Below are 25,936 nucleotides of genomic sequence, written 5' to 3'. Positions count from 1 at the left end.
GATGGTGGTTGTTCAGTACTGAAATATCATGAAACTGTCATGAAATGTTCTCAAGAGGAGAAAACTTCTGACGCTGATGATCCCCTGACTTTTCCACAAGCATCACAAGTACGTTGACATTTTAGGATCTTCGCAACTATCAAATGGGTTACCATGTAATTTGGTACAAACATTCATTTATTCAAGATGAACTGTAATAACTTTGGTGATCTCCGACTTTGTTCAGGATTTTGGTTTATGACCACATGTCTATGTTAAACTAACACGGTGAGAGTTTCCCCACTGCAGGAGTAATAAAGGCCGATCTTAACTTAAACATACGTCATTATGAGCACGTTAGCATTCAGCTCAAAGCACAAAGCTGTGTCTGACCACAGACTTCCAGAGGCGCCAGCATTCTTGTTTTCCTCTGACATATTGGATATTTTTTTATCTCTTCAGGTCTCTAAACTTCATTCAAATGAAGCCTGAGAAGGCTAAATCTTCCCTCTCAAAGTCTTGGCTTGAGTGTATTGACATTTACAACCTATGACAAAAGTCCACAGGTAGCTATTACTTTACTTCGACTGGTCACAAGCCAGCAATGCTGGAAAACAGCATCTACTGTGAATTCAAACTTTAACCATACTGCAATGTTTCACTTTTAATAACTTGCCTTGAAGCTTTATATTACATTTTTAGCTCATCTTCTCTCCATCGTCTCCTTCTTATCGTCTCCTTCTTCCCAGCCTCAGGATTAAAATGTAGTTAATAAGTAAAATCTCAGGGGGGATAACAGCTTTCTGCTTGTTCTGTACAGACCAGGTGGCCTTAATGCTCTGTACGCTCCGTGTAGGGTACTTGGCTAATTAAAGTAACCCCCACCACCACCACCACCACCACCTGGCCTGGACGCATATTTCTGGGGACATGATAAAACTCTGTGGCACGGGGACACTGTTAAGTGCTCTGCTGGGGACAATAAAAGTGCTGCTGCATTCCTGCTCGTCTCACGTAGCTGGGTTATCGCAGTGCCAGTGTGTTATGCTGACTAAAGCTAACTGAGGGGGTTGCGTAAGAGTATGAAATATTCATCTTACTGTAGTTCCTCAAGCTACGGCCCTGGTGCCACATTTTCAAGTTATGTTGAAATGTGTGCAGTGAGAAGTCGAGAGAGTGTGTGCATCAAAGATTAAAACTAAGTGTTTGCGTAATCCAATATTTATGGGCCCCACATACTGAAGGAAGAAGCAATAAACCTCAGTGTCCTCCTCTGCAGTTTACATACAGGATGGAGGATGGAAATAGGACAGCAGGACTTACGCAATAAAGCACAGAGCTGAGGGGCAAGATGGGCTTCTTTTAGAAAGAGCAGCTCTGTTGGCACTTGAGGCTTTGACATACCCAGTCTGGTATGGAGCCCGCTGATTACGCACTCACACAGGTCCATGCAGACACACACACGCACACACCCCTCTACAGTGGGAGCGAGCACGCCATTCGTCATGAACAATGCCAGCCCCAGTTATTGTTGTTATCTCCATTAGCTGTTGTTGCAGCTTGCTGCATACTGACTGGGTCCAGTATTTATGAGACCTCGTGACAATAACACATGCAACAGCAAACGTCCACACTTACAATTAGACTTGACAATACTGAATAGTGGGATGAAACTTAGCGCATTTACGCAGGAACTGTGCTTAAGTACAATTTTGAAGTACTTTGAAAATACCATCCATGTGATGGTACTTTGTACTTCTGCTCCACTGCAGTTCAGGCTGCAAACAGGCTGGAAAATATTGTACTTTTTTGCTGCCACATGTAACTGATACCTGTAGTTCCATTGTGTGTTAATGTTATGCACATTAAAGATACGACTTTATTGATCCCTATGGAATCCCTTTGAATTTCAAAAACTACCTGCAGTATATGAAATACAGGTCTCACGTTTCCCGGTCGCAGCAGGGCTGCATTACAGCGAGACAATCAGCTTATAAAGGTGCTGAGCATGAACATCACGGCTCTTGGACGTGAACCCAGCACTGGCGCACACGCACACTGGTGATGTTGGTTTCCCCCACAACCTGTTTCATCTTTTTGAACTTTGAACAACATAGAATGAGACCTGCTGTGTTCAGTCATCAGCAACTCAAGAATAGCAAACTCCTGAACTACTACAAGTACTACTGCATTACTACCAGTAGTGTTTAAGGTAAAACTTATTGTTAAGTGTCCAGTAAACATGTTTATCTGCAGGATTACTGCCAAGTGAGTGACTCAAAAACTTTTGACAACCTTTGACTTCCTCTTGGTAATTTTTTTTTTCTAGGCAAGCACAAGTGAGTAATCTATAGTGACTTCTGAACTGACATACTAATGTAACTGTAGGCCAGTGAGAGAAATGCAAGGACTATCACCAATAACGCACCTTAAATATGACTGGATGTTGATCATTGGATGCTTTTTCTTGGCCTCCATTGCAGAGAACACAATGTGGCAGCTGTGCAGGCTGTTTCTTACCGTGTTGTGAGCTTATTTAAATGAGCCCCTCTTCAAAAGATACTCAGTAATCAATGCATCGGCTTTACTGTGGACCCTGTAGTCTCGTTCTGATGGACATGCCACAGAGAATCACGTTTAACTGATTCTCCAGTGTAGTTTTGCTTAAATGTGCTTGATTTCTTTGCCCTCTATTTTCTGCTTCTGTCGGTTAGAAAATATAAAAAATATCTGGGCATGCTTTACAGTCATGACTTGCATATTATTTTAGGATGTGCGGTAGCAGTTGGCAGTGAAAAGCCATCCACACCCTGAGAGTCAGCCTCCAGACAGCACTCTGTAAGCTGCTCCGTACGACAGCATCCGCCATGAGACTTACAAAAGTACACGAAAACAATCTGAAATCATCTGAAGAACAAAAGAGGACAACTTGTCCTTCCTGTGGCCGCCCACGCGCTGGGCTCCATTGTTAATGAGGACCTCGCCCACAACAATCACTGTCATCATCATAAATTCCAGGGAAGATTTGGCAAAGAGCGACAAGCTGATCAAAATCTCAGCTGCTGCTGTCTCTTCAACTGTCCACTGCAAGAGGACAATGTTAGTCAGGACCGCAGCCTCTGATAAATCTGTGCCAGCGGACATGACAACGAGAAGCGGGGAAATAAAGGACTCCTGGACATGAACTTCACAGCGTCCTCGTGATTACCTGCACGAGTAAATCAGTTGTTCTCGACACAGAGTGTGGGACGCTGCCAGAGTGGAACAATGGGAACTTTAATTAGATCAAGGGTTTGTCCAGGGATTGACACAACACACACAACACACACAACACACACACAGAGGGTCACACACAGGAGCAGAGACACAAAACTACACAAGGAGCTTTTTTCTCCTTTTCTTTCATGTGCTTTGTAATGGAGATAGTTTAGCCACAAGCGTGAAACCTGAACAGCAGTATATGTAGACTTTAGTGCCCCAGTTCTGATGTTTTCCATCCTGTGCATCACATATGTTCATTTTTACACGCAAGGCAATGTGATATTTTTATTTTTCAGCCTGTGTAAGATGTTTACCAGAATCTGATCTGACCTGAACCTGGAGGGGGGGACCGGAGCCTGTCCCAGCTGACTGTGAGGTGGGGTACACCCTGAACTGGTCGCCAGTCAATTGTAGGGCTGACACACAAAGACAGACAATCACAGATGCTCACACGCTCACACCGAGGGACAAAGCAGAGTAGCCAGTTAACCTAACATGCATGTTTCTGGGACAGAAGGACCAAGACACGGACTCGACCACGCGTCCTCTTGCTGTGAGGAAACAGTGTTAAACCACCGTGCTGCCCACTAAAAGATCGATCAATCGATTAGATATTTCTCTATTTGGAAGCAAACTACAGCAGTCGAGTCCCACTGGGCCTCCCACACGTTACTGATGAGAAACGAACTGCAGTCACACTTTGTGGACTGATGTGTCTACTGCAACCTCCTCCTTCTGAAGATTTACTGTCCTTTTTTTCCAATTTATGTATATGTTTACTTTTCTTGCTCTCAAATAGTCCAGTCTAAGAGCCCAAAATCTGAAGAATGGGCTGCACACTGTTGACTTGAAGGTTAGGAAGATTCACTTCAACATGAAGTTCATTCATTCAGCCAAAAAAAACTGAATCGACCAATACGGCCTGCAGTGTGAATGTAGTGTTTCTTATCAAGTGCGTACTTACAAGAAAGCAGGTATGTTATATTAACGGAATGACACGTAACCCGACTCATCCCGTGAACATCCTTTGAACGTCTGATCAGACCCATTTCTATTGTCAAGCTTCAGCATTTGGCAGGAACAACAGGAGGACCCTCTTTAAGCCACAGTTTTTCAGACTCAGTTCCCACTGAGCTCCTGCTGAATATTTCATCCTCACAGCAGAGATAGAGTGTCCCGTGCCGTTCACACGATCTGCCTTTTGTCTTCACTGTGAGGAGCTCGGCGGACAAAGCGAAATACCAGGTCAGCGGTGTGGCGTCGAGGCGACAGATTGAAACGTGAGAGATGTTGTTGTTTTTCAGCCAGCATCTCATGTGCGACTCTCTGACGCTGCTCAGGAGTTCACGAAGGACAACCGAGGGACAGTTTGTCCTGGAAGCTCAGGTGCTCAGTGTCCACCTGAGCTTCAGCTCGGGCTCAGATTGCTTTTTTTTTCTCCTGCTGCCGAACAGAGAAAAGAAAGGACCGGTCCTGTGCTTTTTACTTCATCGCCTGTCTGTTTTGTGATGAATTTATGTTGTCGGATAACTTCTATACTGCTGATTTTACTGGTCAAATGCTTTTTAAACACTCGATTTAGGCTGTGGTGTTGGGAACATTCATTTGAGAAAACTCCAGTTGACAGTAATGTTGCCAGTGTTTTCACAGATTCTACATTGTGATCCTGTGACTTTGCCATCCCATCCTTAAACGTTTGTCAGTTGGTCGGTAGGTCGGTCCACCAGTTTGATCCACACTGAAATATCATAACTATCAGAGGGATTGTCAGGAACTTTCAGACACACATTCATGGTCCACAGAGGCGATTCCCACGAGTTTACTTCTGCTGCCACTTAAAGCCCCACAACTATTGGACTGATTGCTGTTCACAAACTCATGCATCTGTCGCCATGACTTGTAGTAACTTTGGTGATTCCTTGGCTTTTCTTTAATCATCAGGTCCCAATTTGAAATTGTCCAATGCTGTCAGTGTGTGTGGATATTCTGAGCCTGAAAATTACAAGCTATTCCAGAAAAAGTTAAAACATATGAACTGCTCAAGCTCTGTCTGCAGACTGCAGTTTGGAACTTAAATGCTAATATTCACTAATCCAATAATCAGTCTAATCTTTCTTTATGGGTTACCGTGCTGTTTATTCTTAGTGTTTTTACCAAGTATGGATCTAAACTGAATTCAAACATCATGCGTCCAATGCAGATAAAATTGTATTAAAAAGCTGTGTTTCTGTCCACTTCATTATTTTACCGCCTGCCCACATGGGTTTAAAGTTTGTCCTGCTTTAAGAACAGCTTCAGCGTTTGAGACTGGAAACCAAAAATGTGTGCATGGGTCAGCAGGGAAACAGCAGCTCAGCAGAATTCTTTGCATTACAAATAATGAGGCCAAGAATTTGACCTCGTCCTCAGTATTTGTTGGCGGCCTTAACGTGACTGAACTGAAAAGGTTCCTGATGAAGAAATAGGCCATCGATCTCATGCAGATGTGAACTCGTTAAGGAGCTTGTTTACTCCTGTTAGATCTTTAAATGGTCAAGTTTTTGTGGGAACATGTCTTCTTCACTACATATCACTCAGTATTTCAGGCAATGACACTGTTTGAACAAGTATCTTCAAACGACAAGTTTTTCTGAGTTCATATTCTGTGTTATTGTGTTATTATGTTTTTTGTTTACATTAAAGGACAAAGCGAATGTGAATGTCGCAGATGTGAATGTCTTCACTGCTTAACACTGACAGTCTTAGCTGAATGACTTTACTTTCATTTAATGCAGAAAATGTGACTTTTGCTTCTCTTTGCTCTGCCTATAAAAAACATTTTGTTTTAATTTAAGTGAAAGATGAAAAAGAGCAGCACACACATTCAGGATTTCTCTTGTCTGAAAAAGAACAGTTTTTCATTCATATTCTGTTGCTGCATTCACACTGGGAGCTGCCCAGTGCTTTGCTCAAGGTGCAGTCGTTTAGGAAGACGAACCCATAACCTCCTCCTGGTCCTCCTCCTCTGGTCTCCCTAATTTGTTTTTCACTGCTGACCTGATTAAATACTTAACATCTCTCGTCACTGAATGGCATCTCCTCTCCCAAACCCGCATCCCCTTATGTCTAATTTGTCATGATGTGCACTGAGGCTGTGAATCAATTAATTATCCTCAATTATCACCAGTGAATCTCTATTACTCAGAGAGCAGGACACGAATTACAAACGATCCTCTGAGTGAATTATTTCAAGTGTGGACTCTGTAGTATAAAATGCTGTGAACACTTAATATTCATATTCAGTGTGGGGTAGACATGAAGCTTGGTCTTGACCCCGCTGTGGGAGGCTCTGGACACCGCCGCCGTCCTTTACACGTTACGTCATGAGGGTGCTGTTCCATGGTGGCTGGCAGGTGGCAATGACCCCCAAGTCTGCTGCTCAGCCAGGCAAGCTAGACTGGCAACACTTACGCTGTGATGTGCCAGGATCAAGTAGCCGGGCTGCTATCTTGTTACTAATCGGATAATCTGTTTGGCACCGGGGCTCTTTTCCATTCCTCCTTACATAACTGGGTCTATGTTCAGTGTCATGCTGAGAGTCTGAGCTTGAAGATGACCGCTGCAAGGGACAAGACAGTTTTAGAGCAAGAACAGGACCATGTGGACACATTCAGATAGGGGGATTATGTTTATTCCTTGTTTATCTCTCTCTCCCAAGTTCAGTCCCCACACAGGTTTGTCTTCAAGGCAGAGGTCAACGATAGAGCACCACAGAGCGGTTTCAAGTGTCCTAAAATCCGGATACCCCAAAACCCAAAACTGGGACTTGGTGCATCAGATCTATGAGATAATTTGTTATTACCTTCATCACCCCACATTTGAAGGAAATCTCACGGTCATCGCTTCACACTCAAAAATACTTTCAGATTGACTTAAATCTGCAAGTGTGTCCTTTAACATATATCGTGCAACACAACTTTCTCTTCTTCGGTCTAATTTGGTCTCCTGTAAGGTGGCTGAACTCTGAGACGTAACTCAGTATTTGAATTTATCTAATCTGTCTGAGATGCTTCTTGCAATACTTACAATAATTACAAGCTTATACAGGGAAAAGGCGACATCTTAAGACATTACCCAGTCATGCATTAGATTATATAAGAGAGTAAAAGATGTAATTTTCAACTAATAATGACATTTTGGAGCCATGATGGAGAATTAAATTATGACAAAAGGAGAGATTTATTGTCCCAAAGGCACAAATGTGTCCTCTTAGCTGAAAAAGATGACAGATGACAGCATGTTATGTGCAACATTTGTCGTGGAAATGGTCGGACTGCAGAAAATAAGAGAGGGCCTGTATGCAGAACACCTCAGTCAGGCCATAAGTAAACTAATCCTGGAGAGCGTTGAATTCAGAGAGAGAAGAATCTATAAAAGTAGGTCAGTCCCTTGGGGCAAAGGAATAATGAATCCATGACATGTTGTTTAAGGATTCCTCACAACACTATCAGCAGAACAAACACACTGTGAACTACAATACTCAACATAAAATATATAAAGGAACGCTCACTGACTGAAAATGTGCAGACAGAAGACAGTGGGTTACGTGATGGGTTGACTGCAGCCACTGAGACAGAGTTTAACTTTGGCCAAATCAGAATCGCATAATAGAAGCAATAATAAAGTAAGTCAAAACAGTACAATACAGCACCTGAATAAATGTTCTGTGTTGCCTGTGTAATAATTTTAGTGTAGCAGTTGGGCAAAATGATTCGACATCGGAATATTCTTCTTTCTATTGCTTACGTACCACATTAGGAATGAAGTCTCTCTAAAGACAAGCAGTGCTGGAGCATAATTAAGTACATACTGCAATGAAGCACAAATTTGAGGTACTTATATTTTAATTGTTATTAAAGTAACAGATGTCATAGCCTACACGGTCCACGATGAAATTGGGTCTCTCTACGATGTTGGGTCTCTCTAAAACTCAAATTAAGGAGTTTGGTCTTGACTTGCTCTAACTGGAAAGTGTCATGAGACAACTGTTGTTGTTGATTTGGCGCACTATAAATTATGGAGCCAAATCAGGGCCAAAAGTTTCATTGATTTGAAAAAAAAAGAAAAAAAAAAAGATGTGAACTTGAAAGTTGAAATTCCAATTTTTGAACTTAAGTGTAGAAAAAGTTTTTTTCAGTTTAAATATAATTTTTATTCAGTTCTGAAATTTTTTGAATAAATGATCCACTTTCAGGTTTCACTTTCATATATGTATTTCAATATTTGAGGTCTTTCAGTTGCAGATCTTTTTTCGACTTTCAGATCTTTTGTTCACTTTCGGGTCTCATCTTTTCAGTCTCAAACTTTCAGCCCGTATCTGGCGTGGGGGGCGTGGCGTCAGCTTAGAGGGGCGTGGAATCTTGAGTGACATCATAACAAAAAGGCTGAGGACCCTCATCTATCATGCTGCCTTCAGGGAACATCGCACAACATCCCACTTTCCACATGCAACAGAGTACGCCACGAAGTATTGGCTAACAGCGGTGTTGGCGCCCCTGGGACAGCCAGCAGGTTGAAATGTCAGTGTGGACGAAGCGTCGGCTATTTTTTGAATAGATACTCTGAGAAATTATCCCAGGTGTTATAATGATGGGTAATTTTTGTATCTTAGGAGCATACCTTAAGGGGAAGTGGCTAAAGCTGGAAGTTAAGCAAAGGACTAGCAGAGTGTACGTTAGCCAGCATATGCGGCTACTGGCCAGAGTCATGTATGGTCACCGGCAGATGAGTACATCAAACGGCCAAATTGGCCAGCGGTGTTGGGTTCTTGCTGTAAAGCTCACAGCAGAATACAGAATACTTACACATGCATCACATGCAACAGCATAAAACCCTTAGAACAGAGTCTCGGTTTAATGCTACCAACCCACAGCACAAGGCCTCCCAGATTCATTTAATTTCAACCCCATGTAGCAGTATTTAAGGATCACAAAGAACAAGCCAAAAACAGAAACTTAACCGAGCAGGACAGAGGAGCTGGTGATACACCACCGCTTTGGTGACAGTGACTTTAATATGTGACCGTTTCCGGGGATGATAAAATGTTTCTCAACATCCCAATGGTTTGCTGCAGTACTCACGGCTCATCTCTCCCCTTCATGCTGACCTGAACATGACACAGCGCGTTAAATTACCTGCCTTCCTTTTCCAATATACTCTTTACATTTCCACTATACTTTCTGTCACACAAGCATACATTTTTCTCTTACATGCATATAATATTTGTAATATTAAATGTATACATTGAATGCATGTGCATAAGAACAAAATATGTGAATGTGTGAGTGAAAATATATAAATATGAGAGTGAAAATGTAGGAATGTGTTAATTAAAAATATATGAATATGACAATAAAAATATGTAGGTGTAAGAATAACAATACATGAATATGAGAGGAGAATGTATGGGTGTGAGAGGGCCAGAATGAAATATGGCTTATATGGCCCCTCATAAGATTTGGTTACCTTTATATTTGGTTATTAAGTGTGCCCACATAATGCTGCATGTGTTATCAAATGAAAATACATGGCATAATGAATACAGAAAAAACATTTCAAGAATATAAACCTGAACATGTTAAGACTCCTCTCTGAGAGTCTCATATCCTGTCACTTTGAGTTTAGACATTCTGTCATCTGTGGTTTTCATTTGTATCTGCTGGACGAAAGGTAAAATGGAAGGCTATCGCTTCGATTCGTCCCTCTCAAGCTTAGTTTCTGCTCATTGCTGTGAGGCTACAGTTTGCTTTGACCCAAATACTGAGAGCAAGCTGTTTAGTATGTTTGCCATGTACACACCTTTAGCATGTTAGCATGCTAACACTTGCTAAGTAGCACAAATCACACCTGGGTCACAGCATGTAATTATTATTTTCTGGGCACTTTGGATATCTGTACAAAGGTTTATGGCAATCCATCAAATAGTTGTCGAGTTATTTTACTCTGGACCAAAGCATCATACCAAAGCATCATTGTGCAGTGTGTTTTCATTAAACTTAGTTATATGGTTGTAGACAGCCCATAATCTTGTGGTTAGAAAAGCATAACTAAGCTAAACACAAATGGGGTCAAAGTTGCAAGTCTTTTCAACCTGCAAGCTAGTTCAACATGCAAGCTAGTTCAGACAGACAGCTGTTAGCTAAAATTCTACATGAGATACTCTTCTGGCTGGTGGACGTAACAAACGCACCCTTTTTTCAAGGCGGGCTATTTAAACTGATGGTCTGCCCACTGTGGGTGTGCTGTGCTGGTGCTAGTCATGGCTCCTTTGCTAGCTTGCTTCTGGGTTTTTATGAAAATGCTTTTGAAGAATAATATAAGTTAGCTCAGTACTGTTGTTTTGAGATAGCTTGGTGGAGGACAGGTGTTTGTGCTGCACGCTGGCCAGATTTAGCAGCTCTGTTTGTTAACTGTCGGCCATATTAGGCTCAGGCCTCAAACACACACTCCAAGCCTGAAGCTTTAAGGGTTCCATGTCTTCTGGACCACCCAGACTCCGTCAGACAAGTTTCACTGAGGACCAGAACATCACCTTCGCTTCACCTCAACAAGCTAAGTACTTGCTTTTTGTTTTTTCTAGCATGCTGAGCTGATGTCAGTCTGGTGTTCAGTGTCTGCTGGTTGATATGCTCTTACGCTGCTGCTCCTGCATTGGTACTGGTTCTTCCAGTCATGTCTTGGAGTGGCTGAACTTTGTTTTCATCTGATGTTTGGCTTGTGACTTGTGGTTTCTTGATATGGTGTTGAAATATGAATATTTAAGCCTGAGTCTTGGAGGTCTTGGCTGATTTGGGTTGGTCTTATTGGTTTTGTACATATTTTCCCTTAAGTTGTTTCATTTATGCCCACTCCAAATGTTTATTGTTTGATATTTGAAATGTGCATATGAGTGTTCTTATGGCTTTTGTCACTCAAAAGGTCATGTCATGCGTGTTTCTATGTAAACTCAAAAACTGTTCAATTTTTCATCAGCATTACTGAGCTTCTGTTCTATGGTGCTCCTTATCCACACTACATTCAAGCTATGGATTCTTGTGAATGTAATGTGTCAGGCAACTATTTGCTTCCTGCTGCTTTTTTTTTTTTTTTTCTAAATCCTCATTTCTTGAAATTTGTGTTTGCTTATTACTTCACTACTGGTATCAAAATTGTCAAACAATACCCAGCTGTAGCCAGTACAATGACTTTTGTGTGGTGGGAAGCGTTCCCTAAATGTAAGTGAGTGGTATGTGTAGTGTTAGTGATCTATCTATCCATCTATCTATCTAGAGAGAGAGAGACCTGAAAATGGTTAATTTATTCAAAAGAATCTTTTTTTCAAATTAATAAAACTTTTGACCCTGATTTGGCTCCATGATAAATAAATAAATAAATAAATAAATTGAATTAATGTATTCTGAAATACATTTCAGATGGGTTTAAATAAAACGACATCAAATCGACGTGTGACAGAAAGAGCCATGCATTTTGGAATATTACAGTAATGTGATTAATTTAAGTTTGTTTACTTTCTTGATATTTGTTTAAAAAAATAAGTCTCACTTCCTGATGTGGATTACCCATGATGCCTTGCTTCAGCTATAAATACTCCACCGTGAGGCTTTTACACCGCAGAGTCGCTGCTGCTGGCTGATGTGCCGGAAGCGAACTTGTTCCTCGCACGAATAGTCGCGCTAGTGATTTTAACTGCTAGAAGGTTTCGTCTTTAATTTACGGATGGTGAAATCTTCTGCGGAGTTTTTGTTGAATAGTAATTGTTTTAGTTGTCAGAAAAGACCCGACGAGCCGTGTTTCCTCGAAGCGATCATGCTGAACACCGAGAAAAGGTAGGAGGAACGTACTTCTAGAAACATCACAAAGCAGGCGTCAACGGCTGTCGGTTGTCGTCATTAGCTTAACGCTCGCCCGTTTTTAAAATGAGGTAAAACCTTGTTGACATACACTCCTTTCACACGGCTCGCACAATAGCAGGAAAACAACTGCGAAAGAAATTCAGCAGACTACTGTGTCTGTACATGCATATTTGGATGCTGCGGATGAGTTCAGACAGGAGGCGCTAAACCAGACCACTTTTTAATTAAATATATAAACTCCCCCATTACATTTTGTAGCTTAAATAAGTGTAAAAGTTATTTTATGATTCCTGAGCATCATCGTTTCTTAACTGTTAAAATACTGTAAGAAATACAGCCGCAACCTACAGTTGTTTTCATTGTTTTCACTATAGATTGTTTTATCGATTAACTGATTAATTGTTTAAAGTGTGAAATTGCAACAAGTCGTAAGAAACGTCCACGTCTCAGGTAGCTACTTGGCAAGAAATAGTTTGGGTACTAAAGAAATTAATTAAAGAGTTTGGTCTAGACCTGCTCAAATGGGAAAGTGTCGTGAGATAACTTTTGTTGTGAATTGGCGCTATATAAATAAACTGAATTGAAACTGAAACTGAATTGAAATTCAAGTCCTCCTGGAGAAAATGCAATCCTTCCAGGTAGAGCGTAAATAATTACTGGGTTAATTGATTGGTTGATTGACAGGTAATCAGTTGGCCACAGTTTTTATAATTGATTGATCATTTGAGTCGTGTATCTAGCAAAGTCCCCCAGAGGAGAATTTGATTTTTGTCTTTATACCGTCATTGATACTTGAAAGATGGGGAGGAAAAAAAAATCTCATAATAATATCTGGTCTGATACTAATTCTTTTACAGACACAAACAGGATGTTTATGGTAAACCTGTTTTGGTAATCAAATTATTGTGACCAGGTTTCGTACTGATTTTACATGTGGAAAAATAAACTTGTCGGTATGTAATGGAGATGCTGTTGATGAACTTAAATACACCCGCTCGGCCCATTCATTACTCTGTACTGTACTGCAATACAGGGATTACTATTCAGTATATTGCAAAATAAACCATGAATGCTTGTGAGAACATCACAAACCATAGTGTGGTGGTATTAAAGTGTATTAGTATTTTATTACACTACTAATGTATGCAGTGCAGTCCGGTAGTGGAGTTCTAGTGACGTTATTGCATTTTGTACTCTGACGTTCCTCCTCCTTATGTGAGGGTAAGATGCATTTTATGAGCAGTTGCTTGGATAAATTTTAGCCTGTGTGTTTGTGTCTTTTTTTTTTTCTTTCTCTCTCTGGGCAAAATTGAAGGGCTAAGCTTTGTTGACGACCTCAGTGGGTTTATCATCTGACAGAGAGACAGAGAGAAATGGGAAGAGGGTGGTGAGGTTCATTGATGCTGTGAGCCAGAGCAGTGACTATATTAGCTCTCTGACTGTTATGGCCCCGTCAGCTGAAGGCATCAACTGGCCTACATCAGCCTGGTTACATCATAACCCCCCTCTCCTCCACTGGCTCAATTCTCAAGCTGTGTGTGTGTGTGTGTGTGCTGGTACAGGGAGTGCATTCAGTCAGAAACAGCTGGATTATCTAACCTGAGCCACCTAGATGTAATCAAGTGGCCTTCTTAGCTGACCGGCAGAAGCTGATCTCGTCAAGATTCTCGATCAGAGAGCTGTTTCACTTTCCGTAACCAACACATTATCTATGTCGACCGGTTTCGACTGGCATCTGGAATTGGCATCGTCATCCACTATGGCTGACTGCAGGCGAGGCTTTAGCGTGCACCTACAAGTGAGTTGCCAAGGAGCTTGAAATGAATGTGCCCGCACACCAGCGTAATAGTTGAAGAGGCTCTTGATATCTGGAAAAGTATCAGGTGCAATTTGAAAGACTGTTTTCCTTCGCAGTTAACTTATATGTATTTTTTTCTTTTTATTGTTTTAGGTCTAATTAATTTAGGAGACATGAAGGAGGTGATTAAGTGGTGAAAAATGTGATATTATTATTTTCTCTCGCACTGCAGACACTGTTTTTCTGTGTGATGGGACTGTTTACCTGTTGATACATGGAGCTGATGCTCTTTTTTTTTTTTCTTTACCATTTTATTTTCAGTCCAAGCAGCCTTGTTGGTGTCATCCATTTGAAAGACAGTTAATTGTGGTGCACCACACAATGTCTAAAAGCCACTACAGACAGTTCAGTGCCAGACATGGACCTCCTTTTTTTTTTTTTTTTTTTAAGATTAAACAAGTTGATGTTGTTGCCAACGCTAATGTTTTCACAGCAGACAAGAGACAGCGAGCTTCAAGTGCTGCGTTAATAAGCTGGTGAAGCATGTTGCATCACTTTGCTTTGCTGTTGGGGCTCATCCCTCAGCTTGATGAGCTTTTGGCTTTCCAAACTGCCTGTAATGACAAAGACTCTGTGGAGTTGAACTATGCAGCTGTTAGATTGCACAAACTACAGTCAACCTGTGTTGTTGTTGTTTTTGTTTGTTTGTTTGTTTTTTAAGTGCATGTCTGTGCAAAGATGTTTGTAAAATTGCCATGTACTTTAGGTCAGTGCTGCCTGTTTGCACAATTTGTTAGGTTTATAGCTTCTATTTTTACTGTTTTTACAGTAAATGAGGTAAATAGACATCTGTATAAGACATCTGTCTTTACAATAGTTATATAAAGTAATAATTATCCTACTTTCCCAAAGTGGTATTCTTTACATGTTTAAAAAAAAAAAAAAAAAAGTCATTGCCGGTGTTTTTTTTTTTGTTTGTTTTTTTTTTACAGTCATACGTTTATTTTTGTGATGTATGTTTACTTGTACTTTCCACTGTACATTTAGCCTCGATGGCTGTCAACCTTCATCAGCTGTGTGGCTCTAAGAACAGTCAGTCCACCACTTTGGTCCAGACTAGAATAACTCAACAGCTAATTAGGATGGACTGCCACCTGCCTTTTCCTGGATTGTGGTGAATATTGGTACAACCATTCATGTCTGTCTCAGTGTGGACTGTAAGAGCTTTAGTGATCCTTCATCTGTGGCGCTCCGTTATTGGGGAACTGAGTTTGTCTCATACTTTTGGTTTGTGACCTGCAGGAATAATACCTGCAAAACAAAAGACAGCCCATCATCCTAAGCTGTACTTTGTGTCTTTCTAATTAACGACTGTTGGCATCGTGTCAAGTGCCTGACTTCAGTGTACGTCTGGCCAGCAGTGCACAGCCACAGGGCAGGAGTCGGAGCAGTGGGTTTTGACAGGGATGCATCCAACCACACTCGGGTTTCAGAACACGTGTGCCTTTCCTGTTTCTGTCTCGACATCTTTTCCGCCACACTGCTCTGCCAAACATCCAGAGGTCGGAGGAGGTCTGGAGACTCTTTATTTTCCTGCAGACAGCAAGGTGCAGTTTGTCTGGTCCAAATAATTTATTTATTTATTTTTTTTTAGGGACCAATAAACTTGTTTGTGAGTCTTTTTCCATTACTAAGCTGGTAATTACAGTTTTAGAGCTTGGTATGGTGTATAGCAGGCAATCTTCTTGGAGAACCTACCAGAGCACTTCCTGTTTTGTTTGAGCTGTGTGTTTCTTGGCTGTTGGCCAAGTTTCAGAAGCAAGCCAAGTTGTGCTGTTCATCTCCTGAAACAATTCACCTGAATGAGTTCTCAAAACAACTCGCAGCTCAGGAAGAGCAAACTGGCAATGGCAGCGTTCATCCTTAGAAATTTAAAAAAAAAAAAAAAAGATTCTTTTGCGCGCGCACACACACACACACACACACACACACGTACACGTCCTCATCCCTACCGGGAGAATCGGACGATGACGCACTTGGCATCTCTGCGTCTGCCTGCAACACAGAGATGATTAAATTCTCACCGGTGTACTAATACATCCCAGGCTTGTGGGTGTGTTCAGCCTTCACTGCACTGCACAGTCTGCTTCACCCATCAAGTCCACCTTCTTTTTTTATTTTTAAAAGTAAAAAAGTAACCTATATTCTGTTTTTAGGGTGACCTTGTGACCTATTGGGGGGGGTTAAAAGCTGCTCCAGCTGGAGTGGCATCATGGGACAGGAGGGGCAGGGAGGGCTGCTTGGGAGTGTGGCTGAAATGTCAGAGGACCAAAGTGTTGGCTTTCAAAACAAGCTGGCATTTCCATCAAGGGCAGGCTCTTCTGTCTGTCGCTGAAAGGGAAGATGGAAAAAGAGAAGCAGGTCTTGACATCTTGGCAAGCAAGCATGCTTACCTCTTCCTCCTTTCACGTCCTACCTGTTGGCCCAAGTATGGTCTGCAGAATAAATGTAGAGAAAGTCAAATGGTGTACTGCCAATGTTCACCTCATTCCTCAGTGGCAGTGTTTTTAGAGGAGACTTGGGTAGATTTAGCTGATTTTTAAAAAAAAAAAAAATTTAAATCGTACCTGCTGCATATGGCTATTTTCTGTGTGCTGTGACCGCAGTTTAAATATTTTAGCATATTGCTCGTTACAGTAAGTTAGTAGTGAAATGCTTTTTTTTTTTTTTTTTTTAATACTTCTAACATGTTGATTGGTCAGCTGGAAAACCCTGAAAATGTCAGTTATGTCTTAGAGCTCGAGGTTACGCCATTGGATGTCTTGTTTTGTCCAAGCAAAAGTCTGAACTGCAAAGATATTTAATACAGTTCTATGTAAGACCAAGATCAACAACAAAGTGTCACATTTGACAAACTTGAAGATATTAAAAAAATGTCTTAAACAATTAATGAAGTATCATTGTAGATGCTGATTGATATTCCTTTTATCAGCTGCTAGAATTACAAGAAGGGTAGCAGATGGAAACTTAACAGATGACACATACTGTGTATTTAAAGACGAAACCGTGGTCAGGGACGGTAGGACGGAGGTCATTGTACACTTTAGTGCATGAATTCATGTTATTTCTGCATAGCAAGAACCAAGGCGGGGATGAGATGGGGCGCAAGAGCAGTGCAGTTACTTCTGTGAAGTGAGCAGGCCAGCCATAATGAGCTTTGTTTTCCATTGCTCACTTAGTTTGTAGCCATGCGGATCAGGTCGTCCAGGTTACCTGACTGATCTGCAGGGGAAAGTGTGGCACAGCTGCTCCTTCTCACTAAACGGGATGCAGTTAGCTGGTGTTTCTGTGTGGCACATGACTCCCGAATATCAGCATTCACTCAAAAACAAGTCCATCCAGCTGGTACAGCTTCAGTCATGAAATGTGTAACATGCCAGGTTTCAGTAAAGGTCCAAGAATGTCTCAAGGCCGAGGCCGACGTGTGGCAAAATGAGAAGCTCCAGCCCTCATGTCCAGGCCCATCTGGCAGCGTCGGCCGGCTGCCATCATGTGTGCGCTGAGATACGCGACCGTAATTCAAAACGTTGAAGATGTGTGTTCCTGAAAGCCTCCCAAGCTATTTGGAGCCGTGTTTACAGATCATGTGCTTGTTGTGATACATGTTTTCCACCGCAGGCAACACCCAGCAGGAACTCTTTGAGTGCTGTTATAAATCAGAGGCTTTAATTGTGTCTGTGTGTACTGATCCAGTGGCTGTGATGGTACTGTGGGTCAGTCAGTTTTCAGTTACATTGGACAGAACAAATTTCGCTTGCTCGTTGGCTTTGCTCTCTGTTTATGCATGATGATTTTAATTTGTTTGAATTGTGGTCACTGGGTTGGAGGGAGAAGCCTAAATCTATAAATAGCTAACCAGACCGGACTAACTGGACCACTGAGTCATTGGTGTCTTGCCAGTGAGTTACAGTCAGGTTGTAGCTTGTTCTGACTATAAACAGAAAGAGTTTCTACCAGGTTTCGGTTAGAATAGATATCATTACTTACCTATAGGGAACCAACAAATGTGTTTCCCTCTGGCAGTCTATACAGCAGAGGTGGGGCCTGTTGCTACAGGTGCTCCAGAGTTGGTAATTACAGGAATGTCCTTAACGAAGGTAAGATGGAGCTGTGTGCTGAGAGCTAGTTTCAGAGCAGGTTAAGTCATCACGTGTTTTTGTGTATGTTTCAGTTGGGAGAAAAAAGTGGATCCTCAAGGTACAAACATGTTGAGCGCAGTTCCTTCCTCCTGTAAGCATTTGCAAAGCTTGTTTAGAAACAAAATCCATGTTACTTCCCTTATCTGCAGTTTCCCTGCTTTTGTTTGACCGAGTGCTGTGTTTGTTGTTGTGTTATCACTGCCAACTGACGACAACTGACGAAGCACTGTTAGCAGTGAAAAAACCAAAAAACCCCACAGGGCACTTTGATAAAAACTTAAACATCCCGATGTATCTGAAAGAGGGACTTGAACCTGTTATGTCCTAGCAGTTTCCTTTGCCAACAGTTTGATTAGAATTTCAAGTGAAGAGGAAGTTGGCTTGGACGGGTCACTTCAGAGACCTGCATTGGGTGGACCGAAACGACTTTGGACGCAGCCAACACTGTGTGTCCAGGCAGTTTACTTTGGCAGGCTTGCTGCCGGTGATGCAGTAATATTACAGTGAGTGCAGCTCTTCGTTCACGCTCGTCGCTGTAAAGTTAGGACCTCGAGAAGCCTGTTTCCTTTATAAAACAGAAGTGAGAAAACATGCCCTCCCACGATGGTATGAATAGTCAAATCCCTGTTATTGCTGCAGTCAGCAATTCTAAATAAGTGCAGCAGACAGAAGATGAGGTTGAAACGCTAACTGAAGTATCTTTCTCCTTCCAGTTCCTGGTTAGCGGGCTCTCGGCTGCCCAGCTCCATCCCTCAGTCTCCGGGGCCTCTGTGGTGCTCCTGATGCCCCTCACCCACAAGTGAAGATCCCGGGTGGGCGAGGGACGGTCAGGGATCACTCTCTCGGCGTGCTACTACACAAGGTGACCATCCTCGGCTGAACGCAGCAGCAGACATTATTAAGAGAGAGTTGGATGAGATGGCCCTTTGCACCAGATTGTTTTTTGTTTTGTTTTTTTTAAAGCTTTTATTTTGAGATAAGACGATTTCTGTAAGAGACAAATCGTTTTAAAGGGTAATGACGGTTGGCACGTGTTTCTCTTTTTTTTTCTCTTTTCCTCTGTTGCACTTTAGGTAATAATTGTGTTAAGTGGTTCATCCCTCAGGGACCCCTCTGACTCTAAACACAGGAACCCCTTGCTAATGAATTGTAGCCTCATTTTGCAAAGTTGCCTTTTTTTTTTTAATATAAAGCTTAAAAATCCTTTAATCCGTCCTGTACTCATCATCTGCACCTGCAGTGGATATAACACACCAATTCATCCATTCACCTATTTTCCTCTTGGCAGGGTCAAATTTTATAGTGTAAAGTAATGAGTTTATTAATGTAGCATTCAGACAGAATATCGGAACAATAAAGATAAAATAAGTGTTACATTTTTATTTGCACTTAAACATCAACACACAAACTGCTGTGTTCTTTCTGCTGTGTGTGTGTGTGTGTGTGTGTGTTAAGTTGTGCCTCAGACATGTGACTGCCTCAGGGATTAGAGATTTAGGATCAGACAGATCAGTCACAACCGTCATATTAATGTCCTCGTCTGTCCTCAGCATAATGTAATGTTTGGGTTTGGTCTGACATTAGATGGTATGTAACAAGATAACTTCATACTGTTTTTCAAGACACCCAGACGACCACAGCCACTTCCTGGTTTCACTTCAGAACTGCTTTGTTCAGACAGATATTTTATTGCTTGAGGTCAGAAAACAAGATGAAAAGGCAGCTTTTGATTCGAATGTAAACACTCCCAAGATGGGTGACTTGGCCTTTTAGCACACTAGACGACAATTAAATCAACAGTTAAATTTGTTTTCTGAAGATGCAGAACAGTAAAACTTCTGTATTTTGAGCTGTGATCAGTTGTGAAGGAGACAAAATGGCAAACTTTAATTCATAATTAAACTTTTATATGGTTAAATTACACATCGAGCCTGTTTGCCTCTCGACTCTCATGTCCTCCAAGCTGTCTCCAGTTTTAAAATAAATCTGGCAATTAATTCTGATAAATAAAATTGAATCAATAAACTAAATGTATACTTTTTGTGTGTCCCACCTGTAATAATCCAGGATGAGAAGTTAACAGTGACACAGGCCACTCCGGTGGGTGGGAACCCCCCACGTCTCCGCTTCCACTACCAGCTGAGTGAGCGCCGCTCGGCCTCCTGGGATACGGCTCTATCACAAGACAGCCTGTTCCTGGAGATCCCTGCCGGGCCGCTGGTGGAGGGGAGCAAGGAAGGGTAAGACTGTGAAAAATGAAATCTTTACCTTCAGTAAATACTCCACCAAAGATCAGAGCATCAAATACTCAACCTCTTTAGCTCTGAAAAGTTGCTCTCTAACATTTGTTTGTCTCTCTACCTGTTGTACCTTTTTAACTACTACATGAGGCTGTTATCACGTTTTAAGGCTATCAGTGTGACCTAGATTGAAACGGACACAGAAACGTTTCTGTTTTCATTCACTCTGTCTTTGTGTTTGGCTGTAATCGATGCCTGACAGGGTAACCTTGCCTGCTGTGGGCACAGAGCCAGTTGTTGGAGCAGCCAGCTTTGCAGCTGCCCTTGCATTATTATGTAAAGTTGCAGGGCTTATGTAAAGCGCAAAAAAAAAAAGAATAAGTGTGCGTCATCACCCCTGTTCATCATGTTGTGCTCACGCTCTGTTCGTGTCATCCTCAGGCTAACTGCTTTGCTCGAGTTTGCTGAGGAGAAGCTCAAAGTTAACTATGTGTTCCTGTGGTTCCATAAAGACAGAGAGGATCGATGTAAGTGCTCAGTATGTTTTCTTTATATTTTTACATTGACTTGATGGTATGAACCGAGTACCTGGTCAATATTTTTTTTTTTCTTAGTTTTTTTTTTTTTTTTAAACTTGATATGTACATGACTGGATTAACAAGTTCTGCCAAACTTCTCCCGCTGACTGAGCAGGCCTCTGCAGCACCGTTATCATGGCTTAACAAAAGTTGAAAAGTACAACAACACATTTAAGTGTCATTAAGTAACATGCTGTGTCTTGTTTGTCTAATCTGTGCACAGAGTGAAATATTAAAAACGACTAATTTTTGCTTGGAGGGGAAGTTGTGCAGGGGTTGACAAACCGTGGTGGGTCAGCTGCTCACAGCTCACTGCTCCCAGCTGTTCTTCACCAGGAAATTCTGGAGCGTTAATCCCCCCTAAAACTGCCCACCATCAGATTGAACTAAAGCCGTAACTTAATTGTCTCCAAAGAGAAATTTGCCTGGTGACACACAGAGAGACTTGAACATAAATCATAATTTAAAAAAAAAAATGTATCCCTGTGAACAAGCTCACATAAAATGGTTCCTTTTTAAAATCACTAACAACTTGGTCGTTAATCAGTTTAGCAAAACCAGCTAACATACAGTGTTTGGCGGCTCCTTTTAACACTGAATTAGCAGCTGTGGATCTCAGCTTTCTGACTAGTTAGAGTTCGAGGTCAGCATATCCATAATTCATTTTTCACTCATAATGTTAACTTTTCTTATTCTCCTATTATTATCCATACGCCGTGAACGTGAGCCTTCGGGCGACTCCACGAGCGACTCTTGACCCTGTCCTCGTTTCCTCCCCAGTGTCCATCATCAAGACGTTCCACTACATGGGCTTTGAGATGGTGAAGCCAGGAAACCCTGTGGTACCGGCCCGGGCTGATCTGGCCTTCATGGTTTACTCTCTGGACAGCAGCAGCTCAGACGAGGAGTGACTGCCACACCATCTCCTAACACCTCCCTCTCCCACCCTTACTCCCCTCCCTCACCCAAACTGTTTTCTTTCTCAAGCAAACAAATCTGCTTCGACTCTGACACAAACCCCTCCTCCCCCTCAGAAACCCTTCATCACCGACTTGGGAGGTGTCAGCCTTTTTCTTTCTTTTTCTTTTTTTAATAGAACTGTGATTTAAGGGGGAGTTTGGAAGTGGTAGGATTTCCATGAGATACAAACACCCCCAGCTCCCCCTCTCCCTTCCCTAACTGCAGATTGGAGAAACGGGGAGTGACGTAGCTTGAACCAAGTCATCACGTTCATTTTTTTAATTTCTCCTGCTTCTCGTGGCCACATGACTTGTTTGTGGTGCCATCGACAGGACAAACATCTGTTTGGCATTCAGGAGAAGGTTTGGGGAAGGGAGGGATGTTGCATTAAAATTCAGCATATCTCTCCTCTGACAGCTTCTACCTTTTTTTTTTTTTTTTTTTTTAAATAAGGAAAAAGACTTTGGTTGTCTGCGTGTGCTGTGTACCATACAAGCAGTGTTTGCAGGGCTACAAAGAGGGAATTACGGGTTTGGTATGGTCAATAAAATGTTGTTTTGCTTTTATATAGTATAGGTGGGTGAAAGCCTGATGTGTTGCATTTAACAGTAAAGCACATGTAAACATTAACACTTCTTCCTGACACACGTTAAGGCATCATTCCAGCACGTCTCGCAGCGCTCTTAGGTCAGTTCTCATCTGCCCAGAACAGTCCAGCCACAGATGTGGAAGAACCCTGTCGCTCTCTCCAGACGTGTCAAAGCTAAGAAGCAGCCTGTATGTTGAATGTCACAACAGTGTAGCTGCCAGCTCGCCGAGACGAAAACACACACACACACACACACACACACACACCCTCCTCCCCTGTGCAGTAATGAGCCTGTCGAGCTGACCATGTGAGGTATTGACCAGCTGGGGAGGAGGACACGACCTCGCTGTTGTTTCACTTTGCACGTCATACACAGTTGTTGTAATTTTTTTTTCTTTTTTTTTTTGTCATTTTAAAGAACATAAGCTGAATAATTGTTGGTGTGATATGGTCAAATGTAAACAGAAGCTCTTGAATCTAGCGAAGCTTTAGGCCCCAGTTTGTGCTTCTCATTTATTGTTACAATCAAGTCAAGCGTCTGTTAAAAATAAATAACTGGTGATTGTTGAAAAACCCAGCACTTAATTTTGTTCAAAAGTTGTTTCAAGAATCTTCATGGACTTTATCTCTAACATCGTTCCGGATAAGTTGTGGACAGATTTCTTAAGCAGGTTGCTGGAAATGATTAAGCCCTCGCTCTGCCTGTACAACCCGAGAAACTGACGATTTTTGTATGAAGATATGAAATAACACGAGATGTGGACAGATATCGCTGATAACGGCACCTTTTATTTTGACAGAATGTAATTTCCAGCTACCGACCTCGTGTGCATCAGGAAAAAGAAACTACTTGGGGAAACATTTTCATCTTGCAGCAAACCGAATATTGTTTGTTGGATATTGACTGTTGTGTAGATTTCTTCAACCGCGGCCTTCTGGGTTTGTCGAAGGTCACTGAAATACCCTGTGACTTGAGTAACGGTCATCAATGAGAGGCCCAAGCCGGGGCTGGAGAAGCTTCTTTGAGCCCTGTAACAGTTGAAAGCTCCTTTTAAAGTGAGGCTTTTTGTGCCTAAAAGAGAAGAGTGCAATGTTAATATGTTTTTTTGTTTTTTTTACTCTCCAGTCTTATCAAGGAATGTGTCCGTTTTCCACACTTAATCCCACGCAGATTCAGACCCATGCTGATCTCATTGTAGGGGTACAACAGGAGCGCTCCAGGTGATTACTGTATATGCAATTAGAATCTAAGCACAGGATGAATCCTGTCTAGCTGTATTTTATTATTATTATTAGTTTTTTTTTTCTTTTGTAGTCTTGTGGTTTTTAGTCAACAAAACGCCAAAGAATCCATTCTGTGTGTAAACGTGCCGTCAGCTTTGAACATTCAGCTAATTTAAGCCTGGTATGTAAAGCAATATTAACCTACATTCCCCATGCCAGCCATACTACCTGTTAACACCTCAGAGAAACGCGATCGTCGTCTGTTCCACGTTGGTGTTGGGATGGGGTGGGTGCTTTTGGTTTTTTCCCCCTCTTCTGCATGTGTTCAGATCGTTTGAGTCTTCGTTGCTACTGATTGAGCCCTGACTGTAAGCTGTTAGGAAATGTCAATATATGAATTTTCTCAGAGGTCTATTTTTATGTATGTATATTTCTCATATGTTTACTGTGATAGTTTAGGGATTTTTTTTTCCTTCTCGGTGACATAGCAACCATTCAGTGACAATCCGTACTTGTATACTTTGGAAATTTTTGTCTTGGGGGCAGGGAAAGACAATAAAACTTGTTATCTAAATGGGAGTTTCCTGTTTGTTTTGTTTTTTGTTTTTTGCTTGTTTTCTTTGGGGTTTACGATATGTATGCATTTGGACAGTTGTCACATGTTCTCTTGTCATGTGGCTTGGTTAAATTACACAGCAACTGTAAGAAGTGCTACAGTAAACATGCATGTACTTCAAGTAGAACATAAGATAAGCTGCAAGCAGGACCTCATAGCAGCCAAATTAACACTCATGTAACAAAAAGGCTGAAGTGGAGTGACTATGGGGGCCGATTTGAGGAAATGAAAGTGGGGTTTTTTTTTCACAAACAGTTGTCGTGTGAAGCTGTGGTTCAGTCGGTCGCTGACTCAGGCGTTAATCTTCCACCAGCTCAGCTCACAGCACATTACAGCTCACCGCTGGCTTCTTGCCATAGACTGCAACCGCCCAAGTCAGTTGATCTAGAGATCTATTTTCAGTGACCGGGCCAGGAAGGACTCAGCTGTGCTATATCAGCCTCTTTAATACAGCAGCAACCAGTTTTAAAACCTTTGTTGTCTCCTCCTGAAGGAGAAAGGCCAGAAGGTCCGTGTTCAGAGCTTCAGCCTGCAGTACAGAAGCCCCGAGGTGCCAAACATGTCAAACAGAAGAGAAAAGGCAAGTTTACAGAAAACACGCTATAGCAAACAAACAGTTTACATTCACTCTGAGTAGATTACAGAGTCCTTGAGGTCTAACAAACACGCTGAATACACATTTCCTTGCAAATATTTGCAAAACTGACATTTTAATATTTTAAATCCATTGTTTACACCGGTTGTTTACTTGCTGGCAGTCCTGTTCTGCACTGCAGCTCTGCACATCACTGCCGTCACTGTGCCTCTGCAGAATCATGTGAAACCACATGCTCAACAACACAAACAACATGATGGCCCGCTGACAAAAACAGCTCAGTGGAGCATCTCATGGCCAAAGAAAACACTTTCATGATCTCCTGTGCTTCCGGTTTTGCTGTTTCTTGATTTATGAATGTGCTTCACAAAATGTTGTTCTGTTTTTTGGTGTTTGGTCCAGTGTTACTGTGTTTTGCACTTATAGGGCTGCGCTGACGTCTCTTATCTCTCGTTGCAGGTCCATCTGTGGCGGAGACAACACATCACAAGCAACAAATAAACCTCCACACATTAGGACAATCTGGGGAAAATTCCGTGCATCAGTGTTGCTATTTGACCACCACGGCTCGGTGCCACAGCCTGTCACAGAGTTCCCTGCTGCTTTGGGTCTTGGGTGCTTCTGCTTACATCATGCCATCATGTCACTGCAGTGCACTAAAAATCTGAAGTCAGGCATTCAAGCTGTGTCACTAATCTCCTGGGCTGAAAGACAAGAGAGGCATAGTCCCCTGCTGGCCTTAATCTTGTGTTGACTTTACATAAACTTACCTCAGATTGAGGCTGATAAGCGGTTAACACGCGAGCTGCACTCACAGCACAGCATTTTCTCTGAAAAGGCCTATGTATGTCCTCGCATCTCGGTTTCCAGTATCCGTTTTAGCAGTTAAAACCAGCCCGTCAATAGCTAATCCCCCCCCATAAGAGATTTAGCTGCTGCAGACCTCACAGAAGCTCCAAGAGCACATGAGATGTAACATGCTCCAATGAAAACCTGCTTTCCTCCC

The 25,936-nt window shown here is 41.9% G+C and overlaps 1 protein-coding gene across 1 annotated transcript; it reads left to right on the top strand.

Moving 5' to 3' along the window:
- The first annotated feature begins 11,870 nt into the window (after positions 1–11,870).
- oaz2a (ornithine decarboxylase antizyme 2a) lies at positions 11,871–24,298 on the top strand. The gene is given in 6 exon segments (XM_046394435.1): positions 11,871–12,104; positions 18,842–18,908; positions 18,910–18,990; positions 20,196–20,368; positions 20,810–20,895; positions 21,727–24,298. Coding segments are annotated over 6 exon segments (648 nt in total). The 5' UTR covers positions 11,871–11,994; the 3' UTR covers positions 21,858–24,298.
- The last annotated feature ends 1,638 nt before the right edge of the window (positions 24,299–25,936 follow it).

The sequence above is a fragment of the Scatophagus argus genome, chromosome 7 (assembly GCF_020382885.2).
Source record: "Scatophagus argus isolate fScaArg1 chromosome 7, fScaArg1.pri, whole genome shotgun sequence".
Taxonomy (NCBI): Eukaryota; Metazoa; Chordata; class Actinopteri; family Scatophagidae; genus Scatophagus; species Scatophagus argus.
The sequence above is the reverse complement of the archived record's forward strand: the minus strand, read 5'-3'. Positions and strand labels throughout refer to the sequence as shown.